The 24,381-nt window shown below is 40.7% G+C and overlaps 2 protein-coding genes across 2 annotated transcripts; both read left to right on the top strand.

Annotated features, from left to right (window-relative positions):
* Window positions 1–825: 825 nt before the first annotated feature.
* On the top strand, window positions 826–23,544 carry LOC134665673 (pseudouridylate synthase 7 homolog). The gene is made up of 12 exons (XM_063522615.1): window positions 826–1,309; window positions 1,712–1,922; window positions 10,609–10,750; window positions 15,155–15,275; window positions 16,063–16,251; window positions 17,725–17,899; window positions 18,863–19,042; window positions 19,338–19,473; window positions 19,903–20,260; window positions 20,765–20,913; window positions 21,547–21,693; window positions 23,395–23,544. The coding sequence occupies exons 1-12, from the start codon at window positions 1,005–1,007 to the stop codon at window positions 23,529–23,531; spliced, it is 2,250 nt and encodes a 749-aa protein (XP_063378685.1). The 5' UTR covers window positions 826–1,004; the 3' UTR covers window positions 23,532–23,544.
* LOC134665674 (uncharacterized) lies at window positions 11,598–14,139 on the top strand. Its single transcript, XM_063522616.1, has one exon. The coding sequence runs from the start codon at window positions 11,860–11,862 to the stop codon at window positions 14,017–14,019; it is 2,160 nt and encodes a 719-aa protein (XP_063378686.1). The 5' UTR covers window positions 11,598–11,859; the 3' UTR covers window positions 14,020–14,139.
* Window positions 23,545–24,381: the final 837 nt, after the last annotated feature.

Below are 24,381 nucleotides of genomic sequence, written 5' to 3'. Positions count from 1 at the left end.
GCTTGCAATGATTAAAGTAGCTAACACACTATCGCACCGCACCAAGGTCATTGTGGGACGCACCCACCCATTGGTGCGGTGCGATAGTGTGTTAGCTACTTAAATTCGCGGTGAATGACGGATGAGCTAGCCAGCTGTCAAAATTAGTCATTTCGTTGCCCTAAAACTAGTGGCGCGGTTAACAAACAGAAAACATTTAATTTACCATCAATATTTTTGAATTATATGGACCTGAAATGATTTTGAATGTCTATAAGCTATTCAGATTGGCGCCGTTAAAGATCTAAACTAGATAAAATATATATTATCTGATTCTGAAAGTAGTAGTATCTAACAAGGTCACGCCGATGCTACGCCGATAGCACAGCGTCGGCGGCGGCGGCGCGAAAATTTTGTCGGCGGCGGCGGCGCGCCGGCGCGGCGCTCATATCTACTGCCTTGTCACCCTTCATTCCCTTCAACCCAAGAAGGACTCTATAGTTCGTTTTTTTTTAGCATTAGAAAGAACTTGCAAGAAGGTAAGCGATCTTGACATATCTTTTAATTGAAAAACGCTTTTTAAAATTCATAAACAATCATTTATGAAAGCAGAAGAATATAAATGATTGTATTAGATTCATAATTGTTACATAATTGCCGTAACTTATTTTTAAAATGTGTTTTTCAATTAAAAGACATCAAGATTGTTTACCTTATTTCTAATGCTAAAATAAACGAAATAGGTCTTATTAGGAAATGAAGGGATTTCTATTTAATTAGCTGGCAACTCTATATTTGTCAATTTGACGTTTTGTCTTATAGGTTAAAGCGTGTTGTGATTTGCTCGATTTGCTAATCGGCAATAATTTCTATTCGACGAGCTGTTTTTTAGCCAAAAAGCATTAAAACCACGTAGATTTAAGATTTTACTAATGCATCTAGTTAAAATACGGTCATTTTAACTATTTTTATTGCTTTATTTTAAGTAAAACTGTGTGCATTTGTAGGTTAACATATAACTAAACATGAGCAGTGGAAATTGGGGTAATAGGAAGCCATGGGGCGGTCGAGGCCGTGGAGGCTTCGGCGGCAGAGACCGGGGCTCTAGAGGAGGGGTTAATAAGAACTACAGGGGGCATAATTTTGGAAATAACAGGGGGTTTCGCGGAGGCCGTCAAAATGATTATGGCGGACGCGGGCCGCCCCAACCTTTCCAGAATTATAGTAAAACTCCGCGAGATACGCCTGGGAAGAGACTTTCGGAAGAGGAGATTGGTGTTACAGAGTATATCAACGACCATGAGGGGTTTTTAGGTGTGATCAAGTCCAGGTAAGATTAATATTCATAGCTTTTTTTATTTAACAAAAAACCATATGATTGTGTTGGGCATTTATGGGATTATTAGTCAAAATCTTTAGTGTGAGAGGTGCTACTATTGTTTAGCTTTTTCATGTGTTTCCATGTGGTTGATTTTGTTTCAAATGTAAATTTGAATGTGGGTGTATGTAAATGTCACTAGACCTTATTTTAACTTAATTAATCTTGGTAATTGTGAGTATTTTCCCAATTAACTTTTAAATGGTGTTTGTATATCACAGATAGCAAAATTATCTACAATACAATGTGCTTGTTGATGATCTAAAATTGCAGTTAAACATGTGTGCGTTAGAAAAACAAAGCTTACTTGAAATTTATTCCAAAATTCTTACCAAACTTCCAAATCCCTTCCAGATACTCCGACTTCCAAGTCTCCGAGATCAATCTCAAAGGCGAGATAGCCAAGCTCACCAACACCAAACCTCCGCAACCACCTGTAGACAAGGACGTTGAGCAGGACGAGGATCTGCTGCTGAACAAGTATAATGTGGAGATCCTGCCGATGGACGAGTGGGACCGGATTAACAAGCTGGCTGTGTCGGAAGCTAGTAGCGAGAAGGTTGAAGTAGGTATTTGGCTTTCTTATTTTGATTACACTTGAGTAAGTAACATACAGTTCAGTTCAGTAGTTGCTTATCTTATGGTGCACAAACCTGGATATTTTCATATAAAACAAAAAACAAATTACGCTCCTCTCAGCGTGCTATGGAACGGAGCATCCTAGGAATAAAACTTAGAGACAAACAAAAAAGTGAAAGTATACGTATGAAAACTAAAATAATAGACGCAGTACAACACACACAAAGGCTAAAATGGAAACGGGCAGGACATCTTGCCAGGTCCACAGATAATAGATGGACAAAACGCGTCACTAAATGGATGGGGCCAAGTGGCAAAAGGAGATCCGGAAAGCCAAAAGACTGTTGGGTTAATGACATCAAAAGCATAGCGGGGACAGACTGGATGGAGAAGGCAAAATACCGGGACGATTGGAGACAGTTGGAGGAGGCCTATACCCAAAAATGGGCCATGTCTTAATTAGAACTGTTTGTTTTTTATAACTTTAATTTTATGTAAAACAATGTAAAGTCATATGTTACATAAAAAGACAGTATAGCTTCACATAATTACTAGCCTAAGTTGACTTAGAGATGTAAAGGTCTCTAAGTGTCAGAAACATTAAAAATATAGGTATGTACTATCAAAAATAAAAATCAAATAAATAAATATGTACTTAGAGATGTATAAGGTCTCCAAGTGTCCAAAACTAAAATTAGATTAAACAATATAATCATGCGAGAACATCATTGTCTCAGGTGTCGATTCTACTGGACACTAGCATATTTAATTCACAATGTAAAAAAAAATAACAATATTTATTTAACTCTTATTATACTAATGAAATCAAGCTACTGGCTTAAAGGCATCTCTATCGTTTATAAAATCATTTACAGTGTAGTACGCCTTACTTAATAAGGAGCGCTTAATGTGAGACTTAAATTTGTGAAGTGGTAAATTCACTACATCAGTGGGGACTTTGTTATAAAAACGTGTACAGTTCCCGACGCAAGACGTACTAACCTTACGGAGGCGGTGGGCGGGCACAGCAAGCTTATGCTTGTTTCTAGTGTTATAGTTATGGATATCACTGTTAACCTTGAATTCGTGGATGTTTTTCCGAACATACATAATATTCTCCAGTATGTATTGAGATGCAACAGTAAGAATGTTAACTTCTTTGAATTTCTCTCTTAGGGATACTCGAGCGCCCAGTCCATAGATGGAACGTACAGCTCGTTTTTGCAGCACAAAAATTGTCTGAATATCTGCCGCTTTTCCCCACAACAGAATTCCATAAGACATAACACTATGGAAGTAACTAAAGTATACCAGCCTGGCCGTCTCTACGTTTGTTAGCTGTTTGATTCTCCTCACTGCATAGGCTGCTGAACTAAGTTTTCCGGCTAGAGCGCCTATATGTGCATGCCATTGCAGTTTGGAGTCCAGAGTGACTCCCAGGAAAACAGTTCGATCCTCAAATTCCAGCGTATCACCTTTTTAGACATGCGCGAAACAGTGCTTCGAAAAGTGATGCTATATCACATCACTTTTCCGAACACGTAATGGTACACTGAGATATCACATCACTCATCACTCGAAACATGACCCGACCGTGAAACAGCGCTCGGGCGCGCGCGAGATGGCCATATTACAGCTATCTCTTACATTACACAGCGCATCTACAGCACTCTAGTGATTCTAAGCGTCTCGGATCCGTATCGGCGATCGATCTATTTATTACGCGTTGCGTTTTGTCACCTTTATGTGAAAGATTTTTTGTTAGTTCTTATAAATTATAAAATAATGTAATTATGTAATATGTATATAAGTTTCGGAGGTAGATAATTGCCTATGGAGCTTCCCGATATGGCGAGTATTCTATAACAATGCGTACATTTTGCTCGCTTTGGTTCTGTCCCCGTAAAGTGGTTCGTTTAGAGCCATTTTTTTTAATAGGTCAATCAAGTTAAAGTCACCAATAGTCCGTAAAAAAGCGATTACTCACCAGCACTAATACATTATCAGAATATTGCCATAACGAAACTATTATTTACACCTTTCACAATGTAATTTAAATATATTTGCAATTTAGTTCACTCAGTCTTTATAAACAACTCGAATTTCTACAGTCAGTCTCGATATGCACTAATTAACAATTAAATTAAAGGATAAACAAGTATTAACTCGTACTTAGTTTGCCGCGAACCGCGAAAGTCAAGCAAACTATCAAACATTTCACAACAATAATAATAAACGGTTTTCTTTTCGTCAAATTCAAAATCGCAAATAAATTACTCCATTTGACCGCGTCCTTCTTGTTTTATAAGAAAACATTTTAAGCTCTACGCGGACGCATTAGAGTTCTAAATCTATTGCAGAAAATCATATTCGTAAAAATATTAGTGAGTGACAACTTAAACCGCGCCGATCGGCCGAGCGGACCTATCCGAATGGTTCCGAAGATAGCCGAAAGCATCGCAGAGCGAGAGCGAGCGAGCACTGAGTGCGAGTGCGAGCGAGATAACAAAGCAATGATGGCATGGCATGGCGAACAAACATGACACTATCACAAGTGACATTACACATTAAGCGCTCCGTGCGTAGACTTGAACTGACCGTTCATATCGACGAGTCAATGTATTTGGAATTGAATCCATTTCGCGCGCTTCGGCCGGTCGTTGGCGCTCGCGCGCTCGGTGCGGCTCGCGTGATGCGTGATGTTTGAAGTACTGGTTGATTTCGCGGAGAGATACGTAATGCCATATTACGTGTTCGAGAGATATCTCATTTGTGATATTACGAGCATTGCTTACACATGTCTACACCTTTTATTTTAATCTTGCTGTTATTTACCTGCTTGACGTTAGGTGCATTTGGTTTTCTTGGCGTTCAAAAGCAAATTGTTTGCCGTAAACCAGTTTACTATGGTAGATAGCGCGTCATTAATGCTCTCGAAGCTATTTTCCTTTCTGTCCACTTTAAATATAAGGGAAGTGTCATCTGCAAATAACACTATATCATGTCTATCTTGCACAACTTTTGGTAAGTCATTAATGTATACCAAAAACAGGAAGGGACCAAGAATTGAACCTTGAGACACTCCGAGGGCTACCGGGGACCCCGCCGATTGAGTTCCATTAATAACTACTCGCTGAGTTCTATCCGAAAGGTACGATGAGACCAGGTCAAGGGCGCTAGCTTTTATCCCATAGCGGCTTAATTTTCTCTTTAAATTTTCGTGATCAACGCAATCAAATGCCTTTGACAGATCACAGAAAATTCCAACAGCATCTTGAGCTTTTTCCCAAGCATCAAAGATGTGTTTTAGAAGTACCGCACCGGCGTCAGTAGTTTATTTATTTATTTATTTATTTATTTATTTATTTACATAAGGAGATCCAACAGCTAACTAAATGACAATGGAATCATAAATAGATATATAGAGCCAATTACAGGAACTCGCAAATAGATATGTAGTAAAAACATATACTTAAGTAACACGCATCACACACACACACACACACACACACACACACATCGCACACATGAAAGAGATAAGACTCAAACCAAAACTAACAACATTCGCTTACATAATCAAAGCCTAGTAGGTGACAGGACACCAATTAAATAGTGTAAAAACAAAGAAAAAAAAAACTGAAAAACTAAGAACAAAATGAAGTGTTATGTTATAACTTAGATACTACATATACAAAGCACTCACTTACGAGATAAATAAAAAGTGCCTAATTGAAACACATTTCCGTCAATTTACGCCTCACGGAGGGAATGTCGCAATTAAATATATCAATGTCAAGCTCTTTCGTTAGCTTATTCAAATTACGGCTCGCACGGTTAAGAAAACTATTACGTCTGTAGTTGGATGATGTTCGCTTTAATGAGATAGGAGGAAAGTGTCTTTTTAACCGAGAAGGGGTTACGAATGAGATCTGCTGGAGCAATTCCGGGCAATCTATTTCACCAGTTATGATTTTAAGGAGGAATATAACATCAGCAATTTCGCGTCGTTCGAATAATGGTACCAGATGCTGTTTCCTACAAGTAACTAAGTAATCAGTTCGATTAGAGGGGCACTTAAGTTTATGGCTCAAATACTTTAGAAACTTTTTCTGCACACGTTCTATCCTATCTATGTACGTATTATAGCAGGGGTTCCAGATTTGGGATGCGTATTCAAGTTTACTTCGAACTAGAGAGCAAAACAAGATTTTAAGTGTTTTAGCCTGAGTAAAATAAATGGAACTGCGCATTATAAAGCCTAGCGTTTTCAGGGCACTACTTACAATACCGTCAATATGAGTATCAAATAGAAGTTTAAAATCATGTACCACCCCCAAATCTCTCATAGATTGGACCTTATTCAATAATTGGCCTTTGAGTTTATATGTGGTAGGAATTATGTTATGTTTACGCGAAAATGTCAGGAAGGAACATTTCGATGGATTCAAATCTAATTTATTATTTAAACAATATTCGTCGAGTCGCGTGAGGTCAGATTGAATCAGCAGTGAGTCATAGATCGTATTCACTTTCCCAAAGATCTTCATGTCATCAGCAAAACAGAGTAGTTTAGAATGTATGAAGCACTTACTGATGTCGTTAATAAAAATGTTAAAAAGCAGTGGTCCGAGCAGTGAACCCTGGGGGACGCCACTAGGAATAGTCACCCACCCTGAGATGTAATTATTCAGCACAACTGCCTGGGACCTATTGTCGATATAAGAAGAGAACCATCTCAGTAAGTCGCCACAGATTCCGATGTCATACAACTTGGATATCAGGATAGCATGGTCAATACGATCAAAAGCCTTGCTGTAATCCGTGTAAATGACATCAACCTGGGTGCCATTATCCATCGCACCAGTAACATACTCATTGAGAAGGACAAGGTTGGATACTGTCGATCTGCGCTGCAAAAAGCCATGTTGGTTCGGGCTAAAAGAACTTTTCAAGGAAGAATAGACTTGGTTATATACAATTTTTTCTAAAACTTTCGATAGTATACATAATTTGGAAATAGGTCTATAATTTTTGATGTCAGTTTTAGGTCCTTTTTTATGTACTGGTGTGATGAAGGCCGACTTCCACAATGGCGGGACAATACCCTCTGCGAGTGAGCGCTTAAATAACAAGGAAATGGGAACCGCCAAGCTATCAGCACAATTTATCAAGAACTGGGCAGGTAGATCATCGGGGCCAGCTGACTTAGACGGGTCTAGTTTAAGTAGCATGTTTCTGACTATACCAGAGCTTACACCAATACGCGTCAAGATAGCTGTAGAATTAACAACATTACTAGGATTAGGAACAGTGTTATTGGAATTTGATGTTGAAAAAGACGATAAGAAATAATCTGAGAAAGCCCTGCATATATCTGGTCCAGTGTTAACTAAGTCACCATCATAATTTAAACTATTAGGTATGCCATGTGATTTAGACCGCGATTTGACAAATGACCAGAAATGTTTAGGGTTTTTACATATATTACTCTCGACATTACAAATATAATTAGTAAAACACTGTTGCTCCAGCCTTCGTACTCTGTCCCGCTGTACAGTAAACGATACCAAATCAGATTTATTCCTATATTTTTTATATTTTTTCAAATATTTAAATTTTTCCTTAATAGCATATTTCAAAGGACGTGAGAACCACGATGGAAACGAATCAACTTTAATTTTTTTACTTGGAACAAATTTGTGCCTCAGTCGTTCATAGTTTTCGTAAAAGAAATTGAGAGAATTAACTAACGAACGCGTAGAAAACTCCGCCTCCCAGTTTATGGATGAAAACTCACTATTTATGGACGCGTAGTCACCCTTGTTATAAAAATATTTCACGCGAGAGTCGGATCGCAACAAGTCAATAAAAGTGAAATTAACCTCAATTACTAAAGCTTTGTGGTACGGGTCAATCGGTACCAATGGATTCAGACATTCGCACACACTTACAACATCGTTCGATAGAACGAGATCCAACAGCTTCCCGAAATTATTTAAGACGTCATTATACTGGCAAAGACCGTGTGTAAACAAATCATCTACTAAACTGCATTCATCACTACTTACGTAATTAGACGGAACTAACGAGGAATCCCGGGGCGTCCATAAAATATTACTCATGTTGAAGTCACCGACTACTAAAAACTTATCGTTAGGATTACTCAAAATGTTATCACCTAAACGGCCCAAAAAATTGGATAACTGCTGCGAGAAAGAGTGGCCCTGAGATTGCTTACACAGGTATAATACACAAATATGAAGTTTGACCGAATGTTTGTTACCGTCATTGAGTGTTAAAGTGACCCATAAGTCCTCAGCAGAAGACTGGTAAGTTGGCTGCGGTGTTACTGTCAACTGCCTACGAGTAGCAATTAGCACACCTCCACCTCGGGTTTGACCCGTTAAAGCAAGATCACGATCCCGCCGCCATACAACGTAGCGGTCATCAAATAATTCAGAATCTAGGATCCCATCCACTAACCACGTCTCGGTCAAGATAATTATGTCATAAACTTCCCTACTAAGATTACGGTAAAATGTTAAAGTTTTCGAACGAAGGCCCCGTACGTTTTGATAATAAATAGTAGGATAAGTCCTTCCTACTGTCGAGCTATCGAATGGAATAACATAAAACTAAAATAGAATAATTGTAGATTAAAACACATGAAATAATTGCGAATCGTATAAAAATAAGTAGGTAGGTACAAGGAGAATAGCAACTTATAAAATAAGCGAGCGCGCAAACACCATCCAAAACAGAACATAAAATCAATGCTATGAGTGCGAGAGAGCAAGATCATTAACATAAAGTGTAACAAATGCGACAAAACGAGATCATTACATTTAAGTGAGCGGCTCGAAAATGCGTAACAACCAATGCACTTAGTGATAAGCCCGTGCAGTAAACAATAGGAGCGGTCGACCCGGGTGGTCCGTACTGCGGTACTCAAACTTACGTGCACCCGGAGTAAAAACAAAGTAGGTAACATTAACATTAAATTCGACCACAATAACTTTAATAAACAACAAACTAGAGTAACTTGTTTAAATCGCACTCGTTATTTATAACAGTAATTTTTGAACTATCATTTTTACGGACATGAATTTTACAATATTTGACCCAAATATACTCATAACCTTTAGCCTTAAGGGTTTTTTTTGTATTGGTAAGTAGTTTCTTATTTTCCGAAGTCAGGTGATCATTCAAATATATATTATGAGTGCTGCCCTGGAACCCGATATCTTCCGCTGTGAGCTTCTTCTTCAACCTGGCCGAGGCTATGAGGTCTTCTTTTACGTAGCGGTTATTGAAACGAACTATTATTAGCTTCTCGTTTGAGCCGTGCATAGGGACCCTAGATATATAATCGATATTCCTTTTGTCCACTGAATGACCAACTGCTGCGCATATGCTATCCATAATTGAATAAAGATTCTCATTTTTTTTTAGTGGAACCCCTTTTATCTCCACATTATTTGCGCGCTGAAGTTGCTCACTACGAGCAAGCTCATTTCTTAAATTAGAAACTTCACTTGTTAGAAGCACGACCTTTTCTTGAGAAGCTTCTAGCTCCGAGACTCTCCGTTGCACTTCAGTCAAGCTCGAAGAATAATCATCCAGTTTGGCAGAAACAAAATCACAAGATGTTTTGATCTCGGTCAGCTCAGTCCGCAATTCACCAACATCATGCACGAGCCCTGGGAGACACACAAGTTGTTGTTTCAGGCCTCGCAGCTCGCTCATAATGGTGTCCAAATCCGTAGGCTTGCATAGACTGGGCGAAGCCTCCCTCTTGCAGGAATGACACTTCCATCCTGCTCTGCGATCTGGCCCAAGTTTACGGTAGCCCTGCTCAGAAATGCCGGCACAACAGTACCCAATTTCCCTATTGCAAACTGAACACTGAATGAGGTCGCTAGCACCGGTTCCACAAATAGCGCACTGCATTTTAATTACAGAGTGAGACTTATAATGTCACGTATATAAGCGAAGTTTGAGAACCACTGCGTTTCTGTGGTCGCAAAAAATATACTACTAATTACTCAAGAGGTGTGCGGTTGCAATGAGTGCGCGAACCTGATAGTTGATCGACCTTTGGTGAAACCAAATTGATTGCTATCAAGCAGTTTGTTTCTGTTGAAATGTGACAATAGTTGATTCAGAATAAGTTTCTCGAACACTTTGCTTAATGCCGGTAGTATTGAAATCGGTCTAAAGTTCGGTTTAAAGTAAGTAAATAAGAAAAATAGCCCTTATTAGGATTCAAACTGATGAAGCAGATACCAACTATAGCTATGTAGAGGTTAATAAAGGAATTCCGCTCCTAACTTACTATTTTGGCTTAGTGATCCAAAGAGAATCTTGGCCTCCGAAACGAGAGCGTGCCACCTGTCCCGATGCTGCGCAACTTCCTGCCAGTTACTGACACAATGCTGAAGCAGATCCCCCATCACACATATTTTGAATAAGTGTATTTTACTTACTCAAACGATACCTGGGCCGACGGCCGGATGCCCACCAGTCGGTCGCACCCAATACGCCCTCTTGACGGCCCGATCCTCTATCATTCTGCTGCTGATGAGTTTTATTTTTCGTATCTACCCACTTCACTTTCTGTAGAAATCTGTGTCGTCTTCTGTTTTATGATAACCTCAACCTTTTATCAACAGATAGACGTGACAGGCATGACCAAAGAGCAGCGGACCAAAATCCATGACGCGGTGAAAAAGGCATTCGGAGACAGTATTGTCGGCAGCACCGTCGGTGATGGGGACAAGAAGCTTGTGCGGTTCGAGAGATACAGAAAAGGAGGTAAGCTTTGAGAAGCTAAGAATTTCGTAACTGACCTGCCATTTTCTTTCTATACCGGACGCGCGTTATTATATTGCTCCGTCCATGATGCCGGCGGTCAATGCCACTGTGTAAACGGGACAGTAATATAATTCTTCTTCAACCTAGCGTTTTCCCGGTCTAGCGCCAAGATCCACTTTCCTGCTCGATCTTCTCCATTAAGTAATATAGAAAATGGAGCAAAATGCAAATGGATGTTGAATGCGGGACCAGTCTGGATGAAGGTGACCAACAACCGCTCAAAATGGAGAGAGATTGGAGAAGCGTATGCCCAACGGTGGGCGAGCACACGCTGAAGAAGAAGAGAAGAGAAGATAGAAAATGGCGGGTTAATGTACGAAATTCTTTGCGCTTAGCATCCTTACTTTTGTAGTTTTTGTAATGTCATTTTGTTCAGAGGCCATTTTACGAAAGTTGTCCACGCCACATGAGAAAATAGTCTAAAGATTTTTTTAAGTCTCTATATCGCGCGGCAGCTCGCTGTTCCTTGCGCGCGGTTGCCGCGCGAGCGAATGTTCGATGGTTTGCCGCGCGATATGGAGACGAGGCTTTGCATTTTTATAGACTTTTTATGACATTAAAAATTTTTGTGAGGTAGAAATAACTTAAAATTTTCTGAGTAAGTAAGTATAGTGTGGATAACTTTCCGTAAAACCGCAAATAAAAACAGCATAGAACATACAGTTTGTGAATTGCTGATAATCCTTCAGTATCATATTTCAAAAACTTGTGACTATTATTTTATGAATTGAATTTAATTATCCACTCGCAGACTGTATGTTGAAACAGTTCACTCATTTTCAGATTGGTTACCAACTGACATAAATCCCTTCACACCAGTTTCAAGAGATGAAGCACAGCACAGAGAGAATGTACATTTCAGTAGTGTTTCTTCACACAATCCTTATGGCGATACCAGAATTTTGTCAAATAGTACATGTATTGGTGCTGCTTCGACAGTGCCATACAGTTTAAATCACGAAAATGCTTTGGCAAGATCCCGACTTTCCCACAGTGTTGGTCCTGTTACTACAATACCTTACCATGTTACTCAACGGGACAGTTCTACTATGCTCTCCCAAAATTCACAAAGGGGTGCTGTTTCCACAGTGCCTCTCTATTCACGACGAGACATTGCTACAGTACCTTCCCAGTTTACAAATGATGAAACACCGCAAGGCCATAGCCATAGTGGAAGAGGGGGACCAATAGTTTATCTAAGCTCGACGCAGGCAAGCTGTACCCAGTCTGAAAGAGTTTATGCAACAGTGACTTCGATATGTGGTTTGGGGCTAGCCCAAGGCAGTACCCTGTCTGATAAAGAAGTTGCTGGGCCAATGGCTTTCTCAAGCTCGGCGCAGGTTATATACCGTACCCAGCTTGACGAAAGAATTGCTGGACCACCTTGGAAAGACTCCTCCGCTCAAAGCCGTACTTTGCCGTGTATAAATGATAGATCAGTGGCTTGGGGAACTAACTCGTCCGCCCCAGACATTACATTGACTGATAGAAAAGTTGGCGAATTAGAGGATTCATCTACAGCCACGTTTCAATGTCATACTCAGTCATTAGTCACAAAAGATGATTCACCAGAAGTGTCTGATGCCTTAGAGCAGGTAGAACCACAAGACGATGTGGTTGCAAGGCTCGATGCCGGTTGGACTATTCAAGATCCCGAAAATAAAACAATAAAGCAAGTGTCTGAGTCTGAACCTATAATTGAAAGAAAGAAAAAGAAAAATAGGAAGCAGCGTCGAAAGGCTAGGGAACTAGCTAGGCAGGCAATAGAGATGAACACAACTACATTATCTACGCATCCAGACGTTACACTGACTGATCGAAATTTTGCTGAATTAGAGGCTTCTGAATGTCATAGTCAGTGTATAATCATAGAAGATAGTAACGATTCACGAGCAGCATCTAATGTCTTAGAGCAGACAGAACAAGACGCGATATCCGCACGACTTGAAGCTAATTGGACTATTCAGAATCCCAAAAATAAAACAAAGTCTGTGTCTGAACCTACAATTAAAGAAAGAAAGAAAAAGAAAAATAGGAATCAGCGTCGAAAGGCTAGGGAAGAAGCAAGACAAGCAATAGAGATGAACACAATTCCACTATATACCTACGTACCTTCTAAAAACACAGTTAACAGTACTCCTAACACAAATACCATGAAAGCAGCTATCGCCCTTGAAGCCAGTACTCTTAAAAGAAATGAGGAAAACCCGAATATACCAAGAAAAATAACTATTGAGGAGGTCATATCTCCTACTGATCCTAAGAGGAGAAAATTCAGTGCCAAAGAAAGTAAAGAAGAGCCAACATCACGTAAAAGAGTCCTTGTTGATAACATTGATAATATTGATGAGGCTAAGAGACAGAAAACAGGAACTACAGGAAATAAAACGTATGCACAAGCTCTAAAGTCTGGTCTGATAGTTTCCATCACAACATTAAATAGATATTTTACTCCTCAGCTTTCCGAAGAATTTCAGCAACAAATGCAAACAAGACTAATGGAAGAAGCAAAATCAAATAACAGCCCCGGCCCAATATTTAGAGGAAAGCCGCTATATTCCAACGGTGCTTTACGTCTTTGGTGTGAAGATGAAACCACGCTTTCATGGCTTAAACGTACCACTTCAACGATGACTGTTTCTTCAGGAGTTAAAATAATTATAAAGAGTCAAACAGAAGTAGAACCGATGGTACGCTGTGGTATAGTTTTACCTGGTGTTTGGGATGACTTTACTGTAATTGTAAAAACATTGAGGTATCAAAATTCTTGGGCAGAAGTTGATCGTTGGAAACTGCATTGGATTGAAAAACAGAAGACTGATACTTTTGCTGTCATTAGTGTACCAAAGGTTTTGGTGAAAATTATTTTAGAGCACCAACGTCGACTTGCCTTCATGTTAGGTTCTGTATATGTGAGGTTTCTAGGTTCTAAAGGAAAGTATTTTGAATATCCGCCACAAAATATTTTTCAGAATATGCATAAAGGTGTGAAAAGTGCTGATATGACCAACCAAGGAGTAGGAATGCAATACCAAACTTTGGAAAGGACTGACTCAGTTTCTGATAAAGATGTAGAATTTGGAGACCATTTGGAAAGTGAACAGAATCTTAGAAATTACTTAGAAAGCGGAGACAATACGCGCTTAGGCAATGTCAATAAAGAAAGAGTGGGAATGCCGAGAGAAGGTATCCCGTTCTATCAAACTTAATAAGTAACCAAGACAACCTCCACCATAAACTACTTTTATGGCTTTACTTTTGGTGGGGGTTTTATACAGCCATATTGATTTTCGAGCCATGGATCAGAACAGTAACGATTTTCGGACATGTAAAAGGTAAGCTGTCAACATGCCAGTTCTACCAAGTTTTTCATTTGATTTTTCGAACTATTTCAATGTGTAATGTAACAATTCTCTGAGGTCGTTCTCAGCTAGTGGTTGAATTAAAGTATCTATGATAGATATACCAAAATTATAGGGTACTGTACTTTTTCGCGTATCCATGTGTGTGTGTGTGTTGTTTCCGAATTTCCTTTAATAGGGTATTGACCCAAAAATAGGTGCTTTACAGTTTATTCTTTAAAGCGGCGAATTAAAAAGTTATCTGCCCCCTACAGAGCCTTAGGTCGAGGACTGGACGCAAACGGCGCGCGGCAAATCAAGGTCGTTCATGTATTTGGTCGGGCCTAAAGGGGCCCACTGATTAACAGTCCACTGGACGGTATCGGCCTGTCAGTTAGAACAAAATTTTGACAGTTGCGAACAACTGACAGGCCGATACCGTCCGGCAGACTGTTAATCAGTGGGCCCCTTTATGTGTGAGTGGCCTTGATTTGCCGCTCGTCGCGCCGCGCGCCGCTTGTGCCCAGTCCGCAGCCTTATTGCGAAGTTGCGAACCACTTCTTTCGTTCTTCTATTTGCCTTTCACTATCACTTTAATATGCAAGCGTTATTAGAGAGGCAGATAGCGGGATTTCGAATTTCGATGGTCGCGGTAGGTCGTCAGTTTAACGAGGTATTCCACCTGTCTAATTTCTTTGTGTGTATTTTGTCTCACATTTTGCTTAATGAGAGAGTGAGATGCAATGATATTGGACCAAGATATTGGACAGTTGGAATACCACCCTTAGATACGCCCGCTCCCTATTGAAATGTCCCAGAATTTAAGGCTCCGTCACACAGGCGCATTTGCGGGCGGCGCGTGAGGGGGCGGGGTGCTCCGCTTTTACGTATAAAACGCTTAGGCCCCACCCGTACAACGCGCCTTTGTGAAGGAACCTTTCACCTTGCCTAACTTTTTGAAATGTTGATATTTTTATTGATGATAATTGTATGTGTGTTTCAGTGCGCATTGACAACCGTGTGAAGTGGGTGTGGGGCGGTGAACACGTGCACTTCATTCTACACAAAGAAAACTGCGACACTATGGACGCGGCGCAGCGCCTCGCAGAACGACTGAGGATGAAGTTAGTTCCGAAATTGTTCGCTAGGTAGCGCTGATGCTACAGCTATAAGTTACAGCTACATCGCGATATCGTTAGATAAGTATGTGTATTTAAATCTATACACAATCTCTTACTTTCTTGACAGTAAATTGTGTTCAGATAATTTTGAACACCTCATTTATTCTACACAAAGAAAATTGCGATACGATCAGAGGTCCTACCGCGAACCACGTTCGACGTGTGGCCTCCATGTCACACTTATGTGCGAAATTACAAGTGCGACAGAGAGACATATACTAGGAATCCTCTAGACCAGCGGTCGGCAACCTTTTAGCAGCCAAGGGCCACATAAAAGTTAACGAAGATGACGCGGGCCGCACTTTGGTAATATTTGTGACTTTAGCAAACATTGTCGTTCTTCAGTATTACATACAAAATAGCCAGAGAGGTTCGCGGGCCGCAAGCGAGAGGTTGGCGGGCCGCATGCGGCCCGCGGGCCGCTGGTTGCCGACCGCTGCTCTAGACCGAGTTTAGAGCAATTATTTCATGCAACCGATGATGCCAAAAATGCGGGGGTGCGCGGGACGAGGTGAGCGAAGTCCCGTGCCGTTTTCGTTTCGTTTCGATCTTTGCTACTTATAAACACTAATATGTGACGTTCCACGGGTAAGGGTACCTTATGGCGGTTGGCGCTTATGCTATTACTAACGTCGCTTCAATACTATTGCGGTGCTATGCGACGTAAGCGTCAACCATCATAAAGTACCTTTTTAACGTCACATATAATGGTTGCAATGGATGTTTTCAGTCTCCGTCCATCGTGCCTGGGTTACGCCGGCACCAAAGATCGCCGCGCCAAGACTTCGCAGTGGTTCTCTGCGCGCAAGATCGACCCGCGCCGTCTAGCGGGCGCCGCGAGGGATCTGAGGGACATACATATAGGCAATTTTACGTTCAGCGATACGCATTTGAAGCTGGGGATGCTTAAAGGGAATCGGTGAGTTATACACCTCGCTTTGTGCTCGGTCGTCAAGCTCCCTCGCCAGTTAAAAGATCTCTGAAGGATCTACTCATCGTCTTTTTTTGAAATTTCGGAATAACTATGATATTTACCATGCTTTAGCTTAAAACAATAAAAAAATGTATGAAAAAAACCGGGCAAGTGCGAGTCGGACTCGCGCACAAAGGGTTCCGTACCATAATGCAAAAAAAAACAAAAAAAAAACAAAAAGAAAACGGTCACCCATCCAAGTACTGACCCCTCCCGACGTTGCTTAACTTATGTCAAAAATCACGTTTGTTGTATGGGAGCCCCATTTAAATCTTTATTTTATTCTGTTTTTAGTATTTGTTGTTATAGCGGCAACAGAAATACATCATCTGTGAAAATTTCAACTGTCTAGCTATCACGGTTCGTGAGATACAGCCTGGTGACAGACGGACGGACGGACGGACGGACGGACAGCGAAGTCTTAGTAATAGGGTCCCGTTTTACCCTTTGGGTACGGAACTCTAAAAATGGGATGGGAAATGTATGTTTCGCAAACGTATGGTAATTCGTCAATAACTGTTTAGTAACTGGCCAGCCTAACGTAAAAATGAATTATACCTATTCAACTATCAACAGAGTTCATTTTAGTATAAGTTGACTAGATATTGAAGGATGGCCTTTTATTGAAGCCTTATACTAACTACGTACCTCCTATGTATGCGATCGTAAATTTTCCTATCCGGCGAACAACATACAATCACTTTGTTGTAGTATTATATTTTGCTTTTAACCATTTTACCGCTAAAGACGTTTAGTGATGCGCACGGCTACAACCCAATATCAACCTTCGTGCATTACAATAAGGTTCATGATGCCGCGCCGCACACGGTAGCCGTAGCACTCAAAGGGCTTAAAGCGGGGTTTAAACTAGCAAGAACTTGCATGCAATTCCATTGAGTATCTGATAAAACATTTAAATGTAGATAACCTTAGTAGTCGACAATGTAACGCAATTGCATGCAAGTTGTTACTAGTCTAAGGCCCACTTGCACCATTCCACTAACCCGGGGTTAACCTTTCCAGTAACCCAGTGTCAAATTGTATTGCTAACCATGGTAACTTCAGGTTTAACGGGTTAACCCCGGGTTAGTGCAATGGTGCAAGTGGCGCTAAGGTTCGCTTCATCATCATCATCATTATAACTTAAGAGCTTTGCTCTTGTCGGTGGAGTAACCGCCAATCATTTCTTTCTTGTGCCCTTTTAATTTCGCTTAATTAATCTTTAATTAATTGTCTTTTAATTTTAAGGCCCGCTTAGGCCCACTTGTACCATTCCACTAACCCGGGGGTTAACCGGTTAAACCTGGAGTTACCATGGTTACCAGTACAATTTGACACATCATTGCCGGCTACCCCAATTAACCCCGGGTTAGTGGGATAATGCAAGTGGCGTTTAGTAAATAAAAACTTGTTTTCCAGATTCCGTATAGCCCTTCGCAACGTGACCGCCGCCGACGACTCAGTGGAGAAAGCCTGCCAGCTGCTGTCGGAGCGCGGGTTCATCAACTACTACGGGCTGCAGCGGTTCGGGACGAGGGCCGACACGCCCACTTATGAGATCGGGAAGAGTATGCTCAAAGGGGAGTTTCAGGAGGTACTTGTTTATCATATCATATAATTTAAGTAGTTGTCATGCGTTGTCATTTATATACAGGGTCATTTTTGGACCGTTAGCCATATTGTGCGAGGTGATCAGGTAGGTCATACTGAACAAATTTTTCTACCAACCAATCCCAATAAAAATTGGTCTTCCCATAGAAAACGTCGACATGCGCTCGACGAAAATGTATGAAACAGCCAAAATTTTTGTGATTTCGGAGTTGGTCCCATAGAAAAAGTTGTTCAGTATGGCCTGCCTAATCACCTCGCACAATATGGCTAATGGTCCAAAAATTACCCTGTATTGTCTATCCAGCAAAAATTTAATAGTTGCCTATAGTAGGTAGTTTTTGATCACTAACTACCAGTGGCAAATTTGCCCTAAGACCCAGTAGGCCCGGGCCTAGGGTAGCCAGATATTAGGGGCAGCGAATTGTGTCAAAAAATTCGGTAGAATATAACAAGAAATAACTCAAAATGCAGACAATATGATGGGTGCTGCGTAAGGGGCGGCCACAGGGCCTGGGGCCTAGGGCGGTAGACTTCCGCCACTGCTCACTACGCAGAACTATAATGACATCGAAATCGTCGCACACAAACGATCTAATAGGACATTTTTACAGACCAATATCAACTTTCGTGTATTCTGATAAGTTTCATAACGTGCCGCCACAGACAAAACATCATCTTGACTGAGCATAGTCGCGCTACCCCCTCTGCCACGCATACGGTAATTTTACTCCATGTTCGAGTCGAAAGTGTCTTTGTGTGACGTCCGTGTCTTTGAACGGACCAATCACGGCACGGGACTTCGGTCACCTCGTCCCGCGCACCCCTGCATTTTTGGCATCATCGGTTGCATGAAATAATTGCTATAAACTCGGTCTAGAGGATTTCTAGTACTATACGCGTGGCTTTCAGAGGGTTAAGAATAAATAAACATTTATTTTTATTTCAGGCGATAAACGGCATCCTCCGGCCCCGTCCCGGGCCGCTCCAGTACGCGCTCGAGCAGTACCGCGAGCACGGCGCCGGCGCGGCGCTGGCGGCCGGGATCAGATCTCATAACAGTATAGAACTCAGGCTGCTGAAGGCACTGGCTAGCCAGCCTAAAGACTTATTGGGAGCGCTGAACAAGGTAGGTCACAAATTAAAGTCATTTCTTACCTGTGTTTATATTTCGCTTCAATACGCTCAGTACCGTGACCACGGCGCCATTATAGAAAACCTCAAACGAAACTCAAATAACGTATTGAAATAATACTTCATCATTGGTTACATCTTCCATCTAACGCACCGATATATGTTCACTTTTTCCATTGTCATTTTGGCTGCAGCCCCTTGTCGAATCCAGCTTTAGATGTTTTTTTTTTCCTATACAAATAACTAAAGTAATTGTTTCTCTTGTTTAATATTATTATTATCCTCTTCAGTTGGCCCGTAACACCCGCCTACTATACTTACATTCCTACCAATCCATGGTATGGAACCGCGCCGTGTCGGAGCGCATCAAACGCTTCGGGCTGAAACCGGCCGCCGGCGATCTCGTGCCCCTCACAGAAGTCGACGGTAAACAATTCAAAACAAAAATAATAATTAATAAGTCATACCATTTATCTGTTCATCAAATTCAAAATTGTACCCTGCGGTGGATCCCTATTGAAAAAAAAAAATGGACCGAGCAGGAGCCATAGTTGTAGCGAAGCTAAACACCCGAATTGTAACTCTAAACACAAGTATATTTACAATGTGCGATGTGTGAAACTCGTGATGCCTTTCAGACCCAATAATCGCGATTTGTCAACTGAAAATAATACCCCGTGTAAAAATTACACTTGAAATAAATCCCCTCAATCTATGGTACATATCTGAAATCAGTCAATCTGATAATTTAAGTATCTTTTCATCACTAAAATATGACATCTCGAGCATCAAAGTAACAGTGATATCAATGTTACGAGTAGATAGATCAACTCAAGAGGTTTATTTCCCCAACAGATGACATAGACGAAGACAGCGATGAAGAAACCCCCGACGATCAAGAGGGCGTCGAAACACAAGATGGCGGCGATATCCAAGATGGCGGCGACATCCAAGATGGCGGCGACATCCAAGATGGCGACCAAACATCAACTACGGAGTCTAAAGAAAACAAAACAGGAATGCAAAAAGAACCAGTGAAATTCCCAGTAAAAATATTAACGCAAGAAGACGTGGATAGTGGGCAGTTCAGTATATTGGACATTATAATGCCCTTGCCGGGGTATTTTATAGATTACCCGCCAAATATGGTTGATTTCTATGAAGAGTTGTTGAAGAAGGATGGATTGACTTTGGAGTTGAAAAATAAAATCAAGTAAGTAACGGTCTTTCCTGCGTTGGACAAAATCGTAATATTTATGCAGATTATATTAATAAAACCTTGTTTTTTAACCTCTGATATTTATGTCAAGAACAGAATGAACCATCTTCATGATTCTGTTTGTCATTCATACATACGGTGTATCAAAAACATTTTCTTTTATATGTGACCTTTCTAGGGATCTAACCTTGTTTGATCTCTATGCAGATTCTGATCCTGGCCAGAAATAGAAATCGATTGGCAAAAAAAAAAAGAAGATAATATTGACGATTATGTTACCGACTGTAAATTTCTTCCGAAATCTATAAATGCCAATCGTCCTTTGTCATGCCAAGTGTGACAGAACGTTTTAAAGACCTTACGAAAAAGTGTGACAAGGGGGGAGGGGGATGGTCTAAAAGAAATTGTGTGTGATGTAATTAATGGACGACCCCTAAGGACATGTTCCGAAATATTTGGCCACTTTGGCTTTACTTTATCAATTCGTTTCTTCCTCAGGAGTCTCAGCATGTCAGGCGCATATCGTCGGTTAGTTACCCGTCCTATCGACATGTCCTGGTCGTTCGTGCGGTACAACTCGCCCACTGAAGATCTGATCCTGTCTGATATGGATGAGATACGGGGCGTCACACTTAAGGAGACACCAGGTATAAGACAATCGCAATCTTAGTATAATTTGGTATAAAAGTATTCATGAAAAAACGATCTTGTTGCATCATGCGCTAGGTAGAATATACAATGACAGATGAAAGCTTTCATAGTGTTTGTTGATTACCTAGCATTCCTACTGGCTTACCTGAATCTACACACAGTTGAGCACTGCCTGTTCTTAAAACTAAAAAGCGAAATTAACTACGGCTAACCTACGCAACGCTAGCACTGCTTGAAAAGGTTATCTGTTAAGCATTTAAAACGACCTTATGTGATTTGTGTAAATCTTATACTTACCTTTAAACGAGTAATTTTTTTTTATATATTTCGGGGATCTCGGAAACCGCTCTAACGATTTCGATTTGTTTGCTATATGAGAGTTTTCGGGGGCGAAAAAACGATCTGAGACCTATCTTATCTCTGGAATAAACGCGCATTTATGTTTTTATGTTTCCCAGATAATCTTGGTCAAGCAAATCTTGTCAGTAGAAAAAGGCGCGAAATTCAAATTTTCTATGAGGCGATAATCTTTCGCGCCTACATTTTTTAAATTTCCCGCCTTTTTCTACTGACAAGATTTGCTTGACCATCTATATTTCCCATTATACGTATAATTTCTCTCTTTCCAGACGGCCAATACAAAGCCTTGCTTCTCAGCATGTCTCTACCGGCAAGTTGTTATGCGACCATGGCGCTCAGGGAACTGCTCAAAGTCGACACTTCGGGAGACAACCAGGCGCTGCAGAACAATTACCACAAGAAAACTGACGCCACAGGTATTGCATCAACAAGGGCTCGGAAACCGGTTTATTTTTCAAACAGGTTTCACCCAGAAACGAAAAGGATTTCGTTTCCGTTTGCGGTTACCGGTTAAAGAACTGTTCCATTAAGATAATGATTTATGCCTAATTCGTTCGCTTTCCGTTTTCGTGGAACGAAATTAACCGGTTAAATTGAAAATATCAAAGCGAAATAGAACGAGTAAGTATTGCTTTCTCTTTCACGTATGACAACGAGTTTATCTGATAGTCTCCGAAAGCCAAGAGTAACCGGTATTATGTCGTTTCCTGCGAACCATAAAGTTCCGTTCGCTACGTATTTTTTTAGTTCGCGTTTCATCAATTAACCGGTATTTTAATGAACGAAATAATATAACGTATTTGGAACGCTATTGGTATTTCAATACCGGTTCCGAGCGCGAGCGTCAACACGTACAAAATGCTCAGGACGGAGACAGAAAAGGCGCCCAAAATCCGTTCATTCTAAAAGCCGTTGAATTTTTAGAAGGGTCACCAATATAACCTAACCTAACCCTATGGCTTACAGGATGTCTTTTTCAAAACTATAACGGTTTTTGAAAAAACGCGTTCGGTCAAATGAAAATTTGGCAAATGCAACATCGGGCATACATATTTCAAAGTTGCGACATGTTACCCAATTGGTTATTTGTCTCTTCCTAAAAAAACAAAATACATAATGAAGGATACTCGTAGACAGAAAAATTCATCCCGTAGGTACTGAGAAATCGATGGTCCTCTTCAGATCCTGTGTGCCTTAGTGCCATTAGGTAGTGATTTCTGATGTGGCTATTTTTAGGGTTCCGTACCCAAAGGGTAAAACGGGACCCTATTACTAAGACTTCGCTGTCCGTCCGTCCGTCCGTCCGTCCCTCCATCCGTCCGTCTGTCTCTCACCAGGCTGTATCTCACGAACCGTGATAGCTAGACAGTTGAAATTATCACAGATGATGTATTTCTGTTGCCGCTATAACAACAAATACTAAAAACAGAATAAAATAAAGATTTAAATGGGGCTCCCATACAACAAACGTGATTTTTGACCAAAGTTAAGCAACGTCGGGCGTGCTCAGTACTTGGATAGGTGACCGTTTTTTTTTGCGTTTTTTTTGTTTTTTTTTTTTGCATTATGGTACGGAACCCTTCGTGCGCGAGTCCGACTCGCACTTGCCCGGTTTTTAGTAATTTTGGTTACTTGTGCATTTGCGCTCAAATAACCATTTTGTGAAGTGGCATACAGTGACATACAGTGTCATTCTATAGAACTTGCTAACTATGTAAACAAAAGTTACTAGTAAATGAATTATTCAGAGCAATTTTCAATATGGCGGTTTGTTTACATAGTTAGCAAGTTCCATAGAATGACACTTTACTATAGTTCGTTTTTTTTAGCATTAGAAAGAACTTGAAAGAAGGTAAGCGATCTTGGCAAGTCTTTTAACTGAAAAACGCTTATTTAAAAATCAATAACTATTACTTATGAAAGCAGAAGAATATAAATGATCGTATTAGATTCATAATTGTTACATATTTGCCGTAACTTATTTTTAAAACGTGTTTTTTAATTAAAAGACACATCAAGATTGTTTACCTAATTTCTAATGCTAAAAAAAACGAAGTATACTTGCTGGCATACTGTTTTACGAAAGTAATTCTTGTTTTTTTCTCTTTCAACAACAGATGCCAAAGGTAACGATATATCAGAAAAAACCGAAGAATCGGACAACGGCAACGAAGGCGAGAAGGAAAATGGGGCGAAGAGAAAGTTGGACTCTGAAGATAGTGACGCCAAACGGGCGAAGCAAGGCGAAGAATAAATATTTAAATTAAGTATGTGTTTTATTATGAATTAGGTTCTTATAATAGTATAAAGCCGCGTTTAAACTTAGTTTTCTGAGCACACATTTTGTTTAAAGCTTGCTTTTGCTCGCTCGGAACGGAACTGAACTGAACATTAACGATAAGTGAAAACGAGGCTTTAGTCATTCTTACACAAATTTTATAAATTCTTCAGTAGGTATATAAAATTGACGACCCAGGAAAAGGATATTTGTGTTGGCCACTTGTCCCACCAAGAGCGAGTAAGCGATTAACTATCGGCTATTTTCTCGCCCAAGAAACGAACAAAAGATTAGGATCCTGTGTTAGTAAAAGAGACACATATATTAATAGTCCATCGCTGGCTGTTCACACTGCCGGTGAGAACACTCGCTCTACTAGTTTGTCGCCGCGATAAGATAAAATTAGCTCAGCGGTACTCGCTCGGCGATGCTCGCTTCGTAGTTAGAACTCGAGCTGCGAGACCAATCAGCGGTGATTTTCAGCGTGGATTTCAGTGCAGATATTATTCAGTGCAGATAACCGCTAATACCACCGTACAGTGTGTCTCGCGTGCAGGTTTGAACAAGTCTGTCTGCGACGTCTGCGTGTTCGGCTACGCTGCACCGCCCGAGCGAGTGACGCGAGTAATAGCCCGTCGCACTCGAACACTCGCCTATAGTCGAGCGTCAAAACTATTGGAGCTAACACTCGCTTCTCGCCGCTCGCCCACTCGTTTCTAGCTTATCGTTCTACTCGTTTGTCGCTCATCGTCGGCGGTGGGACAAATGCCTTGGTCACACAAATAAATGCCCTTACAGTCCTTTGTCTTTGTCCTTATAAATATTT

The sequence above is a fragment of the Cydia fagiglandana genome, chromosome 7, assembly GCF_963556715.1.
Source record: "Cydia fagiglandana chromosome 7, ilCydFagi1.1, whole genome shotgun sequence".
Lineage (NCBI taxonomy): Eukaryota > Metazoa > Arthropoda > Insecta > Lepidoptera > Tortricidae > Cydia > Cydia fagiglandana.
Note: the sequence above shows the minus strand (reverse complement) of the source record. Positions and strands in the feature narration are given on the sequence as shown.